This window comes from Notamacropus eugenii, chromosome 3 (genome assembly GCF_028372415.1).
Source record: "Notamacropus eugenii isolate mMacEug1 chromosome 3, mMacEug1.pri_v2, whole genome shotgun sequence".
Lineage (NCBI taxonomy): Eukaryota > Metazoa > Chordata > Mammalia > Diprotodontia > Macropodidae > Notamacropus > Notamacropus eugenii.
Window position 1 is genome coordinate 430,567,086 of NC_092874.1, and position 20,688 is coordinate 430,587,773.

At 38.7% G+C, this 20,688-nt stretch overlaps 1 protein-coding gene across 3 annotated transcripts in view; it reads left to right on the forward strand.

The window, feature by feature from the left end:
- The window catches only part of C3H3orf20 (chromosome 3 C3orf20 homolog), a 104,798-nt gene that overhangs the window by 26,698 nt on the left and 57,412 nt on the right, over positions 1-20,688 (forward strand). For 2 of the 3 annotated variants that reach the window (XM_072598383.1, XM_072598382.1), the window contains 3 exons: positions 2,953-3,078; positions 4,278-4,407; positions 12,756-12,995. In XM_072598383.1, coding sequence (XP_072454484.1) covers positions 2,953-3,078; positions 4,278-4,407; positions 12,756-12,995 — 496 coding nt within the window. The remainder of the gene's footprint in view (positions 1-2,952; positions 3,079-4,277; positions 4,408-12,755; positions 12,996-20,688) is intronic. The other variant, XM_072598384.1, reaches the window with a different exon arrangement.

Consider the following 20,688-nt stretch of genomic DNA (forward strand, 5'->3'; position numbering starts at 1 on the left):
CCAATCACCGCCTAAAAGAGATCCAAAAAGAGAAACTCCTAGGAACATTGTGGCCAAATTCCAGAGTTTCCTGGTCAAGGAGAAAATATTTCAAGCAGCTAGAAAGAAACAGTTCAAGTATTGTGGAAATACAATCAGGATAACACAAGATCTAGCAGCTTCTACATTAAGGGATCGAAGGGCATGGAATAGGATATTCCAGAAGTCAAAGGAACTAGGACTAAAACCAAGAATCACCTACCTAGCAAAACTGAGTATAATACTTCAAGGGGAAAATTGGTCTTTCGTTGAAATTGGGGACTTTCAAACATTCTTGATGAAAAGACCAGAGCTGAAAAGAAAATTTGACTTTCAAACACAAGAATGAAGAGAAGCATGAAAAGGTAAACAGCAAAGAGAAGTCATAAGGGACTTACTAAAGTTGAACTGTTTACATTCCTACATGGAAAGACAATATTTGTAACTCTTGAAACTTTTCAGTATCTGGGTAGTGGGTGGGATTACACACACACACACACACGCACACACACACACACACACAGCACAGAGTGAATTGAATAGGATGGGATCATATTTTTAAAAAATGAAATTAAGCAGTGAGAGACAAGTATATCAGGAGGAGAAAGGGAGAAATGGAATGGGGCAAATTATCTCTCATAACAGAGGAAAGCAAAAGACTTTTTAGTAGAGGGAAAAAGAAGGGAGGTGAGAGAAAAACATGAAGTTTACTCTCATCACATTCGACTAAAGGAAGGAATAAAATGCACAGTCATTTTGGTATGAAAACCTATCTTACAATACAGGAAAGTGGGGGAGAAAGGGATAAGCAGGATGAGGGGGAGGATGGAAGGGAGGGCAATGAGAGGAGGGAGCAATTTGAAGTCAACACTCTTGGGGAGGGACAGGATCAAAAGAGAGAATAGAAGCAATGGGGGCCAGGATAGGATGGAGGGAAATATAGTTAGTCTTATACAACATGACTATTATGGAAGTCATTTGCAAAACTACACAGACTTGGCCTATATTGAATTGCTTGCCTTCCAAAGGGAATGGGTGGGGAAGGAGGGATGAAGAGAAGTTGGAACTCAAAGTTTTAGGAACAACTGTCGAGTACTGTTCTCGCTACTAGGAAATAAGAAATACAGGTAAAGGGGTATAGAAAGTTATCTGGCCCTACAGGACAAAAGAGAAGATGGGGACAAGGGAAGGGAGGGATGATAGAAGAGAGGGCAGATTGGTGATGGGGCAATTAGAATGCTTGGTGTTTTGGGGTTGGGGGAGGGGACAAATGGGGAGAAAATGTGGAACCCAAAATTTTGTTAAAATGAATGTTAAAAGTTAAATAAATTAATTAAAAATAAATAAATAAATAAATAGATAGATAAATAAATAAATAGATTTTTTTTAAAAAGTATAATTATTTTCAGAAGGTTCCAAACTGCCAAAATGAAAAACTAATTTACACCAAGTTGTTTATGGGTTGTTGTCGTTTTAACCAGAACATTTCATCTGTCTGTATAGTGATTTACATCTGCATTTGGACCTAAAATTCTTATAGTATCTGAATTGTTCATCTGAAGCCTCCATCAGGATGTGCCATTTGACCTCACATAATATGTTCATTTTTAATACAACAATGACAACTAGCTTTAGTTGTTACCCCGGATTCCTCCCTCATGGCCATGCATGATTCCTCCCTGCTCTCTTCCTCTTCTGTAATATAGGGCCTTAGCTTTTCACATATGAACTTAAAAGCATTTCATAGGGAAGAAAGCCTTGATTCTCCCAGAACCTCGGGTATCTGTCCAATGAATTTTTACTTCCCCTAAACCTATTTTCATGGAACCACAGAGTAAGCAAATAGCATGGTGAGATCTGAAGTCAGTCATTCATCCAAGCTAAAGGGACCAAAATATAATGCAAGAGGAATAATTTTTAGAAGTGGAATTATTGCCACAGCAGGGTAACTATGTTTTATCCTAGGATGTCCACATCTAGGAAATATGAATAACATTTACAATCTTCAACAGCCTAGAAACAGCTGAATTTAACTACTTAGCAGGAAAATTTAGTTGGAAAACAAAGTTGCCAGATGGCATGACTTTTTTTTCTCTCTCAATCCCTCCTTCCCCCTTATCTTTCCCTCAAATCCACCCCTCTTATACACTTACTTATTTCTGTAAAAGGCATCACCATTCTTCCAGTCACCCAGGTTTATAACCTAGACAATATTCTTGGTTTCCCTTGGTTTCTAGTCTCTATCTGAAGTCCCTTCTCCATAGTCAGTCCTTCTCCAAAAACTGCCTAAAGTGAAAATCTAACCGTCACTCCCCATTAGCTCCACGATCAAATAGAAAATCCCATTTATCTTTTAAACCTTTCACAACCTAGACCTTTCCTACTTGTCCAGTTGCAGTTACATTACACAAGAATCCCTCTTTTGTACTTCTTTGTGATCTGATGAAATTGCCATTCTCTCTCTTCCTTACACGCCACTCCATCTTCCCATAGCAGTTCCCCCATACCAAGAAGCACTCACTCCTCGCCTTCATCTCACAGAATGCTTCTTCAAGACCCATTCCAAGTACTACCTTCTGACTCCCTTCCCCAACCCTGCCTGGCTTGTTCCCTCATTAACTGCCTTGTATCTAAGAACTTTATTTTTATTTTCTCTAATATATGTATTTATCATCTTTCCCACAAGGCTGCAAATTCCTGATTTACAATAGGGATCATCTCATTCACTTTTTTCTGTGTCACATAGTAGGCACTTACTGGGTTGATGTTTATTTGTCCTTCTTTCTTGAGAAGGATCAGGGCATCAGGAAGGTGATGCCGTGACTTACAAGTCAAACTGGGACCAGATACGAAAGAAGTCCATGCCTTTGATCTGGGTAGATCGCAGACGGAGAAAACTGCACCTCTCTGAGCAACTTTTATTCTCTGCTTCAGGAAACCGGCTCAACGTCTTTACTACCATAGGGGTGAACTCTCCTTACCAGCTCATTTTTCAGGCTTCTACTTCCTGTTTGAGTTTTTCACTCTCTGGAGCAAAAGAGAGGAGAGGAAGCATCATAAGTAAGTGATACCCCAGCCCACCCTATCCCCGCAAAAAAACCTCCCAGCTATTTTTTTATAACCACCTTTTATTTCCCTTTTTAATCCAGAAATAGAGGCACCCATGTCTTGATTAGATGGCAATGATGATAGTGTTTTAAAGTTTGTAAAATACTTTACATATTTTATCGTGTTTAAATCTCACAATGACTTGGTAGGTACTATTGTTGTACCCATTTTATAGATGTAGGAATTCAGCTTGAGAGATATGCCCAGGGTCACACAGTTAGAGTCTTAGGAGAGACGGGAACTCATTTCTTCCTGATTCCAAATGCCAACCGCTATCCATGACACCACCTATCTCTCAGAGAGGAATTCATGATAGAGGCAGTGTTGGACAATGCAAAGAAAGCTGAATTTGGAACCAAGATAAGCAGAGTTCAAATCTCAGTTCTCTCATACACTGCCTGAATGACCTTGGTTGAGTAATTTCACTTCTGTGGGACCTGAGTTTCCTCATCTTTAAATGAAGGGGTACCTACCAAGGCACCTTCCAGCCCTTAGCACTTGATCCTGCCAATTTCAACTTGGTCATTCTCTTAATGACCTGGGTTTTTGAAAATGAGATCCTCTTTTTAGCATCAAAAAATTGTATAGGCACTGATATAATCCAGCTTTTGCTATTGGTATCTGCTCATCTACTGTAGATGAATGAATTTGAAATGAATTTGTATTTGGTTAATCACAATCCTGGTCCTATACAAAGAAAAGGAAGTCTTGGTTCAAGGAGCAGAGTCACAAAGATCTGAGTTCAAATCCAGCTTTAAACACTTGCTAGCTGGGTGACCTTGGACAAAAACACTTAACTTTTTGCCTCAGTTTCCCCAACTGTAAAATGGAGATAATCATAGCACCTACCTCCCAAGATCTTTGTTGTAAAGATCAAGCAAGATGATATTTGTAAAGTGCTTAGCATGATGCCTTACACATAGTGGGAGCTATTTCAATGCTAGCTATTATTATTGTTTTTGTCTTTGGCCCTCTGCTTTATAAATATTGATTGATTGATCGATAGTGATTTTTTTTGTCCCACTAGACCAAGCTCTCCCTACTTCTTTTGAGTCTTTTCTTTTTAGAAATCTTTACAAAGTTCCTCCCTGCCCTGAAGTGCCACGGACTGATAGCACAAGAGTCACTTAGAGGCTCCTTTCCTCTCCCAGGTAAACACAAGCTATCAGGTGCTGATGATTCTACAGGAAGAATTACAGGAAGCAGCAGCAGTGAACCTTTTTTGTTTAATGACCCCTGCATTCAGGTCCGGGAAAAGCTGCAAGAAATGTGTCGAGTTATGTAAGCCTCTCTTTATTTTATTTTTTAAGCCTCTTTCTAGGGAAGGAAAGTGAGAATGGAGGGAGAATTCTTGGGGCTTGAGGAGACGTGGCTGGTGATAGTAAGGTTCTAATCCCCACACAAAGGCATCCAGGGAAAGACACCCAGGCCTTGTCCAGCTGCTGAATTGGTGTAGGAGAAACAGGTATATAGAAACACTATCTAAGGTCAGCCAGCTCTGTGCTGAGGCTCCCTGAAATATACCTAACAAGTGAGATCATAATTAGAAAAGTTTATTTTCAGTGCATCCACTTCCTATCCCACCTTCTCTCCCAGAAGGAATACCTAATAGTGGACATTCAGGCATCATCAGCCCAGCAGCTGGAAAAGGCTTTTGGAGAGTAACCAGGCCTTCATACCACACACCTTGTAGAGAAAAGGCAACTTTTCCTACAAACAGGGCCAGTTCAAGCACATCCTAAAATCACATTATAGAACCAACTATTTTTAAGGTTTTTGTTGCTGTTTTGTTGCTAGGCAACTCAACAGTGTAGCTGATAGAGTCTTAGACTTGGAATCAGGAAGACCTGAGTTCAAATCTCAACTCAGATACTTACTAGCTGTGCGACCTTAGGCAAGATTTACTTCTATTGGCCTCAAAACATGTTTTGCAAAACTTAAAAGGCTATATAAACACTACCAATTGTTATTATTGTTATTTATTTTAATTTTCAGTTCCAAATTCTATCCCTCTCTCCCTCTACCCTTACCCTACCTATTGAGAAGGTGAGAAATATGATACCCATTACACATATAAAATCATGGAAAACATGTTTCCTTATTAATGTATCATATGTGGCAGGGGGAAGCAAGAAAAACGAAGAAAGCTTAAAAATATGCTTCATTCTGCACTCAGAGTTCACCAGTCTCTCTCTGGGAGTGGATAGCAATTTTTTTATAATGAGCTCTTTGGAATCTTTTTGGATCATTGTATTGATTAGAGTAGCTAAGTCTTTCACAGTTAATAATTGTTTCAATATTGCAATTACAGTATATAATGTTCTGGTTTTGTTCATTCGCTTTGTATTAGCTCAACTAAGTGTTCTCGAGTTTTTCTGTAATCATCCTGCTTATCATTTCTTATTCCATCACAGTCATATACCACAACTTGTTTAACCATTCCCCAGTTAATGGTCATTCCTTCAACTTCTAATCCTTTGCTGTCGCCACCACAAAAAGAAATATAAATATTTTGGTACATATAGGTCTTTTTCCTTTTCCTTTGATCTCTGTGATCAGACCTAGTAGTGGTATTGCTGAGTCAAAGGGTATGCACAATTTTATAGTCCTTTGGGCCTAGTTCTAAACTGTCCTTCAGAATGGTTAGTCCAGTTCATAGTCTATCAATAGTGTGTTGAGTGTACCTATTTCCCCACATTCCTCCCATCATTTATCATTTCCCCTCCATTCATATTAGTCAATCTGAGCAAGAGGAAAACACTGGGAGAAGGGAGGAAAGAGAGGTAGAATGGGGTAGATTATCTCACATAAAAAGGCATGAAAGAAAGAGCTTTTACAGAGGGAATAACATATACATTCAGTTGGGTAAGTGAGAAAGGAAGGGGGAAGTGGAAGGGGATGATGATAGAAAAGAGGAAAGATTGGGGGAGGTGGTGGCCAAAAACCAAACAGACTTTTGGAGAGAGATGGGGGGAAGAAAAAAGGGGGAGAGAAAATAGGATGGAGGGAAATACACAGTTGATAATTATAACTGTGAATGTGAATGGAATGAACTCATCCATAAAATGGAAGTTGATAGCAGAGTGGGCAAAAAAAATCAGAATCAAACAATATGTTGTTTACAATAAAACCACATTTGAAACAGGGAGACAACACAGAATAAAAATAAGGGACCAGAGCAATCTATGATGCTTCAGCTGACGTAAAACAAACAGGGCTAGCAATCATGATCTGAGACAAAGCAAGTGGATCTAATTGAAAAAGATAAACAGGGAAATTGGTTCTTGCTGTTCAGTCATGTCCTACTCTTTGTGATCCTGTGGACCAGAGCACTCCATGGGGTTTTCTTGGCAAAAATATTGGAGTGGTTTTCTTTTCTAGTGGATTAAGGCAACAGAAATTAAGTGATTTGCCCAGGGTCACACAGTAAGTGTCTGAGACAAGACTCCAGGCCCAACAGAGAAACTACTTTGCCAAAAGGTATCATAGACAATGAAGTAATGTCAGCACTAAATATATATGTAACAAATGGTAAAGCATCCAATTTTTAAAGGAAAGTTAAATGAGGTACAGGAGGAAATGATAAAACCTTTCTAGTAGGGACTTCAGTTTTTCCATCTCAGAACTAAATAATTCTAACCAAAAAAACAAATGAAAGAAGTTAAAGAGATGAATAGAGTTATAAAAAATAGTTAGACATGTTAGACTGCTAGAGAAAACTGAAAGGAATTGAAAGGAATGTATCTTTTTCCCTGTGGTACATGGCATTTACACAAAAATTGACTATTTGTTATGGCATGAAAAACTCAGAACCAGATGGAAAGGAGGAGAAATATTAAGTGCATACATTTCAGACCTTAATACAATAAATGTTACATTTGGTAAAATGCCATAGAAACATAGATTAAAAATTAATTGCAAATTTAAAAATCTAATCTTAAAGAATGAGTGGGTCAAAGAACAAATCGTAGAAACAACAAAGAACAAAACAAAGAAACAAATCATAGAAACAATCTCATTAAAAAGAATGAAAGCACTGACACAACATAGTAAAATCCCAAAAGGATGAAGCCAAAGCAATATGTATTTAGGAGAAATTTTATATCTCCAGATGCTCACATGAATGAAATAGAGAAAGAGGAGATCAATGAATTTGGCATGCAACTAAAAAAACAAGAAAAACAACAAATTAAAAATTCCCAATTTGATACCAAGCTGTAAATTCTGAAAATTAAAGTAGAAATCAATAAAATTGAAAATAAGAAATCCCTGAACTAAAATTAAAAGTAGGAACTGGTTTTATGAAAATCCAATAAGGTAGATAAACCATTGGTTAATTTGGTTTTTACAAAGAGGAAAAGGAAAACCAAATTACAACTATGAAAAATTAAAAGGGCAGATTCACTACCAATGAAGAGAAAATTAAAGCAATTCTTAGGAGCTATTTTGCCCAATTATATTCCCATAGATCTGAAAATCTAACTGAAGTAGATGAAAATTTATAAAAATATAAATTTCCCTGGTTAACAGAAGAGGAAATGGAAGACTTAAATAACCCTATCTTAGAAAAACAAAATGAGGGGGGAGGGCAGAGCCAAGATGGCAGAGTAACAGTACAGACTTGCTAGTGTTCTCTCCCCAGACCCAACCAAATAACCTGTAAAAAATGAATCTCAACAAATTCTGGAGCTACAGAACCCACAGAATGATGGAGTGAAGCAAATCTCCAGCCCAAGACAGCCTGGAAGGTCACAAGGAAGTGCCTATGACACCATACTGGGAGCAGAGTGCAGTCTAGTGTGGTCCACACACGTACAGACAGGACCTGAACAGGTCTTGGGGGGACTGAATCTCAGCCATCTGTGGTGGTTTCCAGACTTCATGACCCCAAAACACTGAGGACAAATTGGAGGGTCATTGGAAAAAATCTGTGGGACCTGTGTGAGAGAGTAGAGTGGTCAAGCCCCAACCCCAAGGTGATGGAGGGGGTGGAGGAGCCCTTGGAGGAGGAGCCCATAGCAGCAGCAGCAGGGACAGGGACAGCAGCAACAGTTTCTGGAGTTCTAGGCCCGCAGATTGTGAGAGGATCAAGCAGCTTACAGTACAACCCTACCCCAACTGGAAGCAGAGATCTACCTTGACAAAGCAATAAAGTCAAGTAAATAGCTGGGAAAATGAGCAAAAACCAGAAAAAGAATCAGACTATAGAATCTTACTTTGGATGACAATGAAACACATAACCACAAGGAGACAACAAAATCAAAGCTCCTGTAACCAAAGCCTCAAAGAAAAATATGAATTGATCTCAGGCCATGGAAGAGCTCAAAAAGGATTTTGAAAATCAAGAGAATTAGAGCAAAAATTGGGAAGGGAAATGAGAGTGATGCAAGAAAATTATGAAAAATGAGTCAACTGCTTGCTAAAGGAAACACAAAAAAAGATGAAGAAAACGTTTACTCCCTCTAGTTTAGACATCAAAACCATATTTGTAGCATAAAATTAATTTCATAGGACTCCTTTATTTTTTCCAAAACAGTTTGAATACTATTGGAATTAATTATTCTTTAAATGTTTGGTGGAATTTGCTTGCAAATCCATCTGTACCTGGGTTTTTTTTTTTCCTTAGGAATCTTATGTATGACCTTTTTAATTTCTTTTTCTAAGATAGGTCTATTTAAGGATTCTGCTTCCTCTTCTGCTAATCTGGGAAGTTTATAAATATTCATGCATTTCACTTAGATTTTCAATTTTATTGGCATATAAGTGGGCAAATTGACTTCTAAGAACTGCTTCCAGTTTATCTTCTTTGGTAGAGCATTCACCTTTTTCATTTTTGATACTGGTAATTTGGTTTGCTTTTTTCTTTTTTTAAAATCAATCTAACCAATGATTTATTGATTTTATTCCCCCCATAAAACTATATCCTAGTTTTATTGATTAGTTCCATTTTTTAACTTTCAAATTTATTGATCTCTACTGTGATTTTTAGGATTTCTATTTTAGTCTCTTAATTGGATATTTTAAATTTATTTGTCCTAGGTTTTGTTATTGTTGCATGCGCAATTCACTGGTCTGTTCTTTCTCTCTTTTATTGATGTAAATGTTTAGAGATGTAAATTTTCCTCTAATTGCTTTGGCTACATCTCACATATTTTGGCATGTTACCTCCTTGTTGTCATTATCTTTAGAGAAATTATTAGTTGTTTCTGTGACTTGTTCTTTGACCACACATTCTTTAAGAATAGGTTATTTAGTTTCCAATTAATTTTTAATCTATACTTCAAAGGTCATTCATTGAATGTGATTTTCATTGTATTGTGGTCTGAAAAGAGTAGATCTAATATTTCTCCTTTTCTGTATTTGTTTGTGAGGGGTTTTTGCCCCAGTACATGGTCAAATTTTGTGCAGGTGCCATGTACAGCTGAAAAAAAAAAGATATATTCCTTTCTATTCCCATTCAGCTTTTCCAGAAGTCTATCACATCTAAATTTTCTAAAATTCTACTCATCTCTTTAATTTCTTTCTTATTTATTTTATGTTTAGATTTATCTAACTCTGAGAGAGAGAAATTAAAGTTTATCCACTAGCAGTTTTACTGTCTTATTTCCTCCTGTGATTCATTTAATTTTTATTTCAAGAATTTAGATGCCATGTCATTTTCTGTGGTACCTTTTAGCAAACTGTAGTTTCCTTGATTGCTTTTTTTAATTAGGTCTATTTTTTGCTTCTGCTTTGTCCAAGATCATGATTGTAACCTTGCCCTTTTTTATTTTAGTTAAAGCATAACAGATTTTGTTTCAATTTCTTATTTTAACTCCATGTATATCTTTCTATACTGGATTCTAATCTATTCTGCTATCTTTCTCCATTTTATGGGTGAGTTCATCCTCTTTACATTCACATTTGTAGTTACTAAATGTGTATTTCCCTCCATCCTACTCTCATCTATTTATCCTTCTGTTTTTCAACCTTGTTTCCTTTTCAAAAGTCTTTTTGCTTATGACCACTGTGCATCCCTTAATCTACCATCCCTCTTATCACCTCCCACCTTTCTCACAGTCCTTTCCCTTCCTCCTTCTCAGGTGGACCAGAAGAATTTTGAAACCTGACTCTGTGTGTATGTAGTGTGTATGTGGGTGTATGTGTATGTATCCCCTCTTTAAACCAATTCAGATGAGAGTAAAGTTCAAGCATTGCCTGCTCCCCCTGCCTTTTCCCCTCTGTTGTAGAAATTCTTTCTATATTCCTCTTTTATGTGAAAGAATTTTCATGACCCTTCATCTCCTTTCCTCCTCCTCCCAATACATCCACCTTTTTCAGCCTTGTATTTTTCTTTTGAGATCATGTGTAAGTAATAGACACACACATATGCCCTCTGTCCAAGTAGAATCTTACTAATTTCCCTAATAATAATAAAGTTCTTAGAAGTTACATATGTCACCTTCCCATCTGGGAGTATAAATAGTTACAAATATGAACTAACCTTATTAATTTCCTTATGTTTTCTCACTCATATTTCCTTTTTCTGTTTTTCTTACATCCTGTCTTTGAATGTCATATGTTTTTTTACCTCTAATCTTTTCATCAGGAATGCCTGGGAGTCCTTTACTTCATTAAATAACCATTTTTTCTCTGTAGGATTAGACTAAGTTTTTCTGAGTAGGTTATTCTTATTTGTAATCCTATTTCCTTTGCTTTCTAGAATATCATATCCCAAGCCCTCCATTTCTTTACTTTGATAGCTGCTAAATCTTGTGTCATCTTGATTATGGATCCATGGTATTTGAATTATATCTTTTTTGCTGTTGTCAGTATTTTCTCTTTGACCTGGGAGCTCTGGAATTTTTCTGCAATACTTCTGGAAGTTTTCATTTTGAGCTCCCTTTTTGAAAGTGATCAGTGGAGTCTTTCAATTCCTATTTTGTCCTCTGGTTCTAAGATATCTGGGCAGTTTTTTCTCATAATTTCTTGAAATATGATGTTTAAGATCTTTTTTAAAAAAGTCTTAACTTTCAGAAAGCTCGAGAATTTTTAAATTATCTCTCTCATTGATTTTCAGGTAGAATGTTTTATCTATGAGATATTTCACATTCTCTTCTATATTTTTTTTACTTTGTCTTATTGTTTCTGGATGTTTCATGGAATTATTAGCTCCCACTTGGCCAATTCTAATTTTTAAGGCATTATTTTTTTCGGTGAGGTTTTTTTTCCATTTTGCCATTCTTTTACAATTTGTCCAATTCTGATTTTTAAGGAGCTATTTTCTTCAGCATTTTTGTGCCTCTTTTACCAAACTGTTAATTTTCTTTTATTGATCTCATTTCTTTTCCCAGTTTTTCCTATATGGCTTTTATTTGATTTATTAAATCTTTTTTTTTTTTCACTCTTTTAAAATATATCCCTTTCTTTACCTTTCCTAGAAATTCTTGTAGGGCTTGTGTCCAAACTGCATTTTTCTTTGAGGCTTTGCTTATAGATATTTTTCAAGTCATTGTTCTCTTCTCAGTTTTTGTCTTAAATTTCTCTGTTACCATAGTAGAATTTTTGTGTTCAGGCTCTTCTTCGTCTTCTTTTTGCTGTTTGCTCATTTTTTTCATCCTATTTCATGACTTTGGACTTTATGTTAGAGCTGGACTCTGCTTACTTCTGTGGGTTAAGGAGGGCAGGGTGATTGTTTTCAGCTCTAGGCATCTATATTCTGCTATTCTCACAGCTCACTGACCTGTAAATTTTCAGTGCTTCTAAAGTGATGTGATCAGGGTGATCAGAAAGGTGAGGTCAGTGCCCTTACTCTAGTCCTTACCCAGACAGGGCCCATATTTCCTCATGACCACAACTCCTCCACCCTGAAACTGTGACCTAGAACTGGATAATGGGCAATGGAGCTGCCAAATGGCACCTGGTCCTAAGCTCAGTGCTAGCATGAGGGTAACCTGTTATCTCTTACTGACCAGGGGTTTCATCCTTTTACTATCTCTGGGTGCTAAGCATTCCAGGTACCATTGCTATTGCTATTGTCACTGCCACCACCTCAAAGGCCTCTAACTGGTGTTACTACTGTGCCATGTTCCTGGCACATGTCCATAGACCTCTCCTTCTGTCCTCCCAAACTGTCCTGGGCTAAAAAGTGACTCACTGTGATTTTTGTTGGCTAAGTAACTTAGAATTCAATTTGATACACTTTTTAAAGTTATTTAGAGGCTTATGTTGGGAAAACTTACAAAAAGTAGTCATTAGACTGCCATCTGTTCCTTGTATCATTATTAAGTTAGTTCATGTAGCAAGGTGTCTTGATGTAATTAAACAAATGTTTATTGAGTACCTTCTGTAGGAAGATTATCATGCTAGGCACCATAGACCAGGCCATAGCTGTGTGGATGGCTGTGAGTCTGAGGGGTTTACCCTAAGAGATCCAGAAAAGAGAATATCTCTTCCTGCCATTTCATCATTGGTCATCCTCGAATGGTCCTGTGCTCAGGATAACTCTACTAGACAGTCCAGGAAAACTCCAGGGGTAGCAAACCCACAAATAGGAAATCAGAATAATCCAGTACAGGGATTTGGAATGAAGGACCCTGTGTGTTTAGTTAAAATGCAACTGAACTTCACTCACCTCCAATTTCTTCCAGAGAAGCTGAAAAGAACTCATGGAAAGGGAAGAGATTTTCTTTCCCTGTCATTTTACACAACTACAATGAGAAGAAGTCCGGTTCTCACTCAGGTACCTATAAAGGTCTCTCAAAGACTCGCATACGTCCTGCAGTACGCCCTTCTTACCCCATTGGCCATCGTTCTCAGACATTGGATACCATGTCGAAGAGGGCCATCAGGTTTCATTACACCTTCTATGATGGGACCACCTTTGTTTTGTATCCTTCACTTTATGGGAGGGCCCCCCATCACTCCAATCACCCATCCCCACAAGTTTTCATTTCTTGGGAAAACATTGATGTGGTCACTGGCTCCTAACTTAGCGCATCTGAAACAACATGGGTCCTGAGGGTATCTGAAGCCTCATCCCTTCTAATAAATTAAGTTCCCCTGTGCCAGAATGACCAAATGCCCCAACTTTCCAAGCATCAATCCAAAATCCTCCCTGAGGTCAAGAGCACTAAAATCTATATACCCTTGAATGACCTTATAAACAAATGAAGTTGATGAACTTGAAAGTGAGTTGATGAAGTGAACATCACTAAAAATTATGTTCCTTCGGGATCCCATTATCCTCTTGGAGTAATTAGGTAGGATGGAGGGTGGGGTAGATTAAGCAGGGAATAGACATACCACTTGGGTAAGATTGTGGATTGATTAGAGACGGGGTTACTTATTATAATTTGCCTACTTACCTAGGTCAGTCAGATCACAAATTGGAAGGAGGCAAAGACCTGAGTCTCTCCTCCTAGAAAAGAGAGGTCTGGAACAAAGCTTGTAATAGGAGAAAATGCACGTGATGGTTTTCCTATATAAAAATCTTGCCTTGATCTTAAAGATTTTGTCCTGCCTTGAGGAGCCAAACCTATTCTGTACACGGTTTGGGATGAGGCTCATTTAGTGTAGAGCTAGCCAATTTTATGTTAGTTATATATCAAAGTTAACAACTAAGCATTCTAATTTCTTATATCATTTTTGTTCACGTTATAACATTTATTCTTTCCCTTATGATTGTTTATCATTTTCCCTCCCCAAATTTGAGGTGGCAACAAAACCTTGGGGAAAATAAATATGAGATTATTAGGGGGTACCAATCTTCTATGGATGCTTTGGTGGATAGAAGTAAAGGGATGTAGGAAAAGCCCTTTATACAAGGTATCCCAAAAGTCTTAGTGAAGCTTTAAGCTAATCAACCTGGTTAAAACTGTTGTTCAGGTATTTTTCAGCCATGTCTACACTGTGACCCCAATTACAGTTTTCTTGGCAAAGACGCTGGAGTGGTTTGCCATTTCCTTCTCCAGTTTGTCTTATGGATGAGGGAACTGAGGCAAACAGGTTAAAGGACTTGCCCAGGGTCACACAGCTAGTAAGTGTCTGAGGCCAGATTTGAACTCATCTTCCTGCCTCTAGGCCCAGAGTTCTATCTACTGCGGCATCTGATAAAAGTCTTTAGCAACCTCAGATCCCTTACTATCTTGATTCTATAGACCTTCTTAGCCACTAGCCACAATTTGATGAGAATAATTCTAGTTGTCCCTGGGTGAAAAGGGTTACTTTCAGGAGTAGTGAACCTCATTGAAAGTTTTCCAATAAAGGCTGCATGATGACCTGCTAGACATATTGTAGAATGGATGTTTTTTCAACAAGTTGCCCAAAGAACCTACTAGGGTCCATTTCAACTCTAGACCTATGAGCTACAAAGTAGGGGATTTGTACTCAATGAGTTAACTTTTTTAAAATTTCAATGCAACTTCTGTCATTGTAAATCAAGGTCTCTCATGAAGATCACTCTTTTACCTGTTAATCTCTTCATAATTAAAAAAACCACCTGCTTGAGAGTACTCATCATAACAAATAAAAGTGGTGGAAAGAAAGTGGAATCATAAAAATCTTTACTGACATCCCCATGAAGTACAAGGAAATTACTTATAACCCTTCCTTCTGCTAGCACCATCAAGCCAACAAGACTTTATTTATTTATTATTTATTAAGCACTTCCTTCCTGAGTTCAAATCTGGCCTCAGAAATTTACTAGCTTTGTGACCCTAGACAAGTCCCTTAACCTCATTTGCCTCAGTTTCCTCTCCTATAAAATGAGCTAGAAAAGGTAATGACAAATTTTATTATCTTTGCCAAGAAAGGAGTCTGAAATGATAACAATAAGATGTACCACGTACTGTGCTGGGTGCTAGGAAAGAAAATATAAGCAAAAAAAATGACAGCCCCTACCCTGAAGGAGTTTACATTCTAATGTATGAAGGTAATACCTAAAATGGAGCTGAAAAACAGGGATTTGGGAAACGGATGGAGAAGTCATGAGATCACAATCAAAACTAAGAGAGAAGTGAAGGATTGAGTCTGGGGTTGACTGGATATTTCATCAAAATAGAGGTCCCAGGAAGAGCTCAGAAATAAAATAACAGGGCTGCAGGGGCAGAGGGATTTTCCAGGGTGAGAAGCTTTTGGGGAAGAATGGAGGAGAAGACTATAGAGTCAAGAGTGGAGCTGAGAGAGAAGAATCAAGCAATTAACTGTTCCTCAAAATACTATAAGGAAGAGAAGGAGGAGGAAAAAAAGAAGGTGATGATGATTTGTACTGTTTCATAACAGACATGAAAAGTACTGTTGTGATGCCTCCAGGTGTATAGTAGGGCTATTTACCCCTCCCCTCTGACCTCCCTAAAAAACCCAAACTGCTCTATTGTTTTTTTTTTTTATTTATTGTGTTGGTTTTTTAGAGCTGACCCATATCCCTGCTTGGTGAGGTCCATATTTAGGCTGCAAGAGTTTGATCCTGAGATACCAGAAAAGCAAGTTCACCAAGGAGTTCTCTCTGGGCCTTGGTTTCCTCATCTATAAATTAAAGTGTCCTCTGAAACCTCATCTGCGTGTTCATAAAAATAGTCATGTCTTTATGTATGTTTGTGCCTAACCAAATCTACCCTTTCACTTTCTCTGAATGAGTATTAACTGGACAGCCCTTTCAGTGTTATCCTCATTGCTCTCCTTGACAATGGCTAGTTTTACGTGTCCAGTGACATTTTTCTTTTTTACTTTTAGGTTTTCATCTAGGTCTTGAATTATTAAGTTTGCTTGGCAATTGACTACTAGGGAAGTGGGTTTTATTGTCCTTATTCAAGAAGGCAGGAGCTGTTGTCAGTATTCCTCAAAAGAGTACTCACTCCTAAGTCTGAGGCTGTTAAGGGCAGAAATTAAAAGCAAAGAGGTTGAAATCCTTCTCTCCTTTTTTGGCCCCAATTCCATATAGGTTAAATGGAAAAATAGTAATAATGACTAGCATTCATAGTACTAAAGTCTTGCAAGTTGCTTTATACATCCTCTCATTTGATGGAAAAAGAGAAAGAAAATGGCTAGTGACAATTTTGTTCGAGTGGCTTTGGTGATCTTTTGTGCCTGGATGAAGCTTCCTGTTTGTCTGTGTTTCCTTGTGTTGCATGTGCCCTTGGGTTTGTCTTCTGTGTGCAGCTACCCTGTGTAAAAACTGACTTGATGCTACCAAGAAGACTAAGATCTTGACAACTGGTCCCATCACTTCCTGGCAAATGGAGAAGAAATGGAAGCAGTGTCAGATTTTCTATTCTTGGGTTCAAAGATCACTGCAGATGATGACTGCAGCCATGAAATTAAAAGATGCTCCTTCGAAGGAAGTTATGGCAAATCTGGACAGCATACTAAAAAGCAAAGACATCACCTTGTCAACACAGATCCTTATAGTCAAAGCTTTGGTTTTTCCAGTAACAATGCATGGCAGTAAGAGTTGAGCTATAAGGAAAGCTGAGTGCTGCAGGACTGACATTTTCGAATTGTGGTACTAGAGAAGACTTTGAGAGTCCTTTGGACAGCAAGGAGATCAAATCAGTCAATACTTAAAGAAATTAATTCAGGCTATTGACTGGTAGATCAAATACTGAAGCTGAAGCTTAAATATTTTAGCCACACGAAGAGAAGATGAGACTCATTGGAAAAAACCCTGATTCTGGGAAAGATTAAAAGCAAAGGAAAAGGGAATGGCAGAGGATGATATGGATAGTGTCATGGAAACAAAGAACATGAACTTAGATTTAGAGATAGTGGAGAATAGAAGGGCCTGTCATGTTATGGTTCATGGGGTCACAAAGAGTTGGACATGACTGAACAACAAACTGTAACCTTCCTAAGCACACAGAACCCAAAGAGTTTGACCATGGTGACTGTCATAAGATCTTCAATTGCTGAATCCAGGTAGGAAAGGCACTGCTTGAGCAAGCTAACAAAGGAAGGAAGGAAGGAAGGAAGGAAGGAAGGAAGGAAGGAAGGAAGAAAGGAAGGAAGGAAGGAAGGAAGGAAGGAAGGAAGGAAGGAAGGAAGGAAGGAAGGGAGGGAGGAAGGAAGGAAGGAAGAAGAATGAAAGGGAAGAAGGGAAGGGAAAATAAGAAGGAAAGGAAGGAGGAATTTGCCAATCACCTACTATCTACTAGGCATTGTGCTAAGCATTTTGCAGATATTTCCTTTGATCTTCACAATTCTGTGATGTAGGGGCTTCTGTTATGCCCATTTTACAGTTGAGGAAACTGAGGCAAACAATGATTATGTGATTTGCGCAGGGTCACACTAATAAGCGTCTGAGGCCAGATTTGAACTCTGATCTCAAAGATGACTTGAAGATACTGGGCATCTCAGGGACAGCAGTACCAAGGAAAAGACAGAGTTCGTTGATTTTGGTATTTGACCTGGGGTCTTGGAAGTGTAATCCTGGGGACTCTTGGTGATCTATCAGAAGCTGATGTGTCATCCCAGCCAAACGTAGAAGGTATTTTTCAAGGGAACAGAGCACATGGCCCACAGAGAGTGCATGCCCAGCTCTGTTGGAGGTACCCTAATCCAGCAGGTCAGCTCCCCCTACCATCACTCCTGTCACACATATGCATTATGGATTAATCCTTGAATGTCCTAGCTTGGTGTGACCTTAGAGATCACTTTGCCCAGCCCTCTCATTTGATAAAGGAAACTGGGACCCAAGGAAGTAACTTACCCAAAGGCAAACAATGAATTAGCAAAGAGCCAAAGTCAGAACCCAAGTCTAGTCCTCAATCCCAGACTAGTGCCCTTTTTCCCTGGCCAGCTTCCCCTCCTAGGGACAGCTGAATAATGCCACTTTTAATTGTTTCTTTCTTCTTCCTTTTTTTGGGTAAAATCATCAGGGGCTCAATTTGAATCATTCCACTTACTGCTCAGACGCCCCCAGCCTTGGAGAAATAGAAAAATGGTCTGAGTCGGCTTGGCAACCTTCTAAGGGGCATCCTCCCAGGCTGATCCAGGAACTCAAGCTCAATTTGGCCTTTTAGACGAACTGGGAATTCAGAATTTAAACTCCTAGTCAAAGATGTCACATTATTTCTCTAGCCTAAATGAATCCATTCATCACGCTTTATTCAGCCTCAGCTTCCAAATGTATAGTAGTATATTAAACACAGAGGGCTCATTCAAGTGGGTTTTCCCCCCCTGCCTGCATTATCCCTTTCCAGCTCTTCACTGAATTTAATAGGATCAACTGCCCTGGTGCCCCATGAAGATATCCATGAATTAGGTTAATATAAGCTAGCGAGGAGAGGGAGATGAAATATTTATGATGGAAGTACAGGATTCCACCCCATCAAAGGTCTTTGTTTGCTAGTAGGATTATCTACCTGGCTCTTGGCCCCACCACTCCCACCCATACTGGAACCATAGAAAACTTGCTGATTTACCAAGCAGGACCCAAGCTTTGCACTAGTTGTGCACAGGCTAGTATCCTATCATCTTAATGGCAAACCTATCTTGATGGCCAGAAGTCATCAGCTGAGGGGCATTTGCCTTATTTTTAAATTTTTTTTCAATTGGCAAGCATTTCTTTTCTCCCACTCATGGGGGGAAAGGGAAAAAAACAACCTTTGTTACTTAAATACCAAGTCAAACTAAATAAGTTCCCATATTGGCCATGCCTCCAAATGCCCCCTCATTCTACATATTAGCCCTTCACCTCTCTATGCAGAAATGAATAGCATGAGCTTTGTCTTTCTTTAAGTAGCCACAAGGTAGCCTAAGAAAGAGCTGAGCCTGGCATCCAGTTTGTACCTTAACTAGGTGCAAGAATAATTGTTTAAGCTACGTGAATGATCACAATGATCACATTTGACCCCTGAGAAGAAGTGGGAAAAAAGCAACACTCTTCTCCTTACTCAGTTAAAGAACTATGGGAGTGGAATATTGTGTAGATTATGAGACTCAACTGATGTGTTAGTTAGTTTTGGGGAACTCGTTGCAAGAAAGGATAGAGGAGGATAGAGGAGGAGGGAAGGATATGTCTATATATGAAGGTGATATTAAAACAGAAGATATCAATACTTTTTTATATATTAACTTGATTTATTTTCAGTGTTCTACAATCACTACCATACAACTTAGATTTTGTTTTCCCCTCTCTCCCCTCTACGTTCCCCCTCCCTCCCTGGGACGGCATGTAATTTTATATAGGTTCTGTACATACATTCCTATTAAATACAATATCAATACTTTAAAAAGAAATAGGAAGTTACATTATGGGATTTCCCACCCCCTTACCTCAGATGAAAGTTCTTGCTTGACCCACCCCCATACCCTCTATCCTCCAGGGGCTTCCTAAGAGTAACTTCATAGTGTCTTGGAACTTCTGTCTCCATGTCACAACCAGAGGGAAGTGCCCAGAAGTCCCTCTCCACTACTCCCATTATTTCAGTCATTTTTCAGGCATGTCTGAATCTGTGGTCCTATTTGAGTTTTCTTAGCAAACATATTGGAGTGGTTTGCCATTTCCTTCTCCAGTTCATTTTACAGATGAGGGAACTGGCAAACAGGGTTAAACAACTTGTTCAGGGTCACACAGCTTGTATATGTCTGAGGCTGGATTTGAACTTAGGTCTTCCTGAATCCAAACCCTGCACTCTATCCATTAAGCCACCTAGCCATTCACTGCCATCAAAGTTGGCTTTAAAAAGTAACTTGAGAGTGTGTTTCAGGCCTAAAATCGCTAATTAAAGCTCTAGCAATGGTGACTAGATTTATAGGATGAGAATCTGAGCCCTGGATTCTTCTGATCCTGACTGGATCATTCATTCTCTGTATGACCTTGGACAAATCACTGAACCTTTCTGAGACTAGGCTTCCTCTTCTGTAAACTGTAGGAGTTGGGCTAAATGATTTCTGAGGTTCGTCGCCTTTAATGTTCTGAGAGAATGCTAGAGTTCGAGTCAGAAGATTTGGGTTCAAATCCTGACTCTGGTCTTAGGAAAGTTATTTAACCTCTCCTGTTTCCTCTTCTGTAAAATGGAGTTGAGTAAAATCATGTCTAAAGTCCCTCTCAGTTCTATAGCTGTGATTCTCCTTTGGAGCCTGCAGTTTAGGCTGACGTAAACACCTTCTCACGTATCTCCAGCAGCAGATCTTTCTTTAGGTGGGTAGAAATATTTGGGCCACATATTTCTGTCTTAGCTCCCAAAAAGTGCTATCACCGTTGTCAACTGCATCATCAGCAGTCAGACACCAGAACCACTTCAGGTGACAATGATCCAATGGACCTGGGAGGATGGCCATGAAGTCAAATGTTATGTTGGCATTAGAAGGTACTAGCCCATGGATTTCCATTGTTTCTGTAAACCACTGACTCCTTCCTTAGTCTTAGCATTCAGAGGATAGTGTCCCTACAGTATGATGCTGACTACAAAGTTTGTCAGTGCCCCAGGGCATGTCCCTGCCATCCAGGGTTCTCTTCTCTCTCTACTGCTCCAAGCTCAGATCTTTCATTCACCTAGAAATGTAAAAGCCTGATATCAAGAGCACTGGATTCAGAGTCTAGGGAAGTGAGTTCGAATTCCCCTTCTGCTATTAAATACTTGT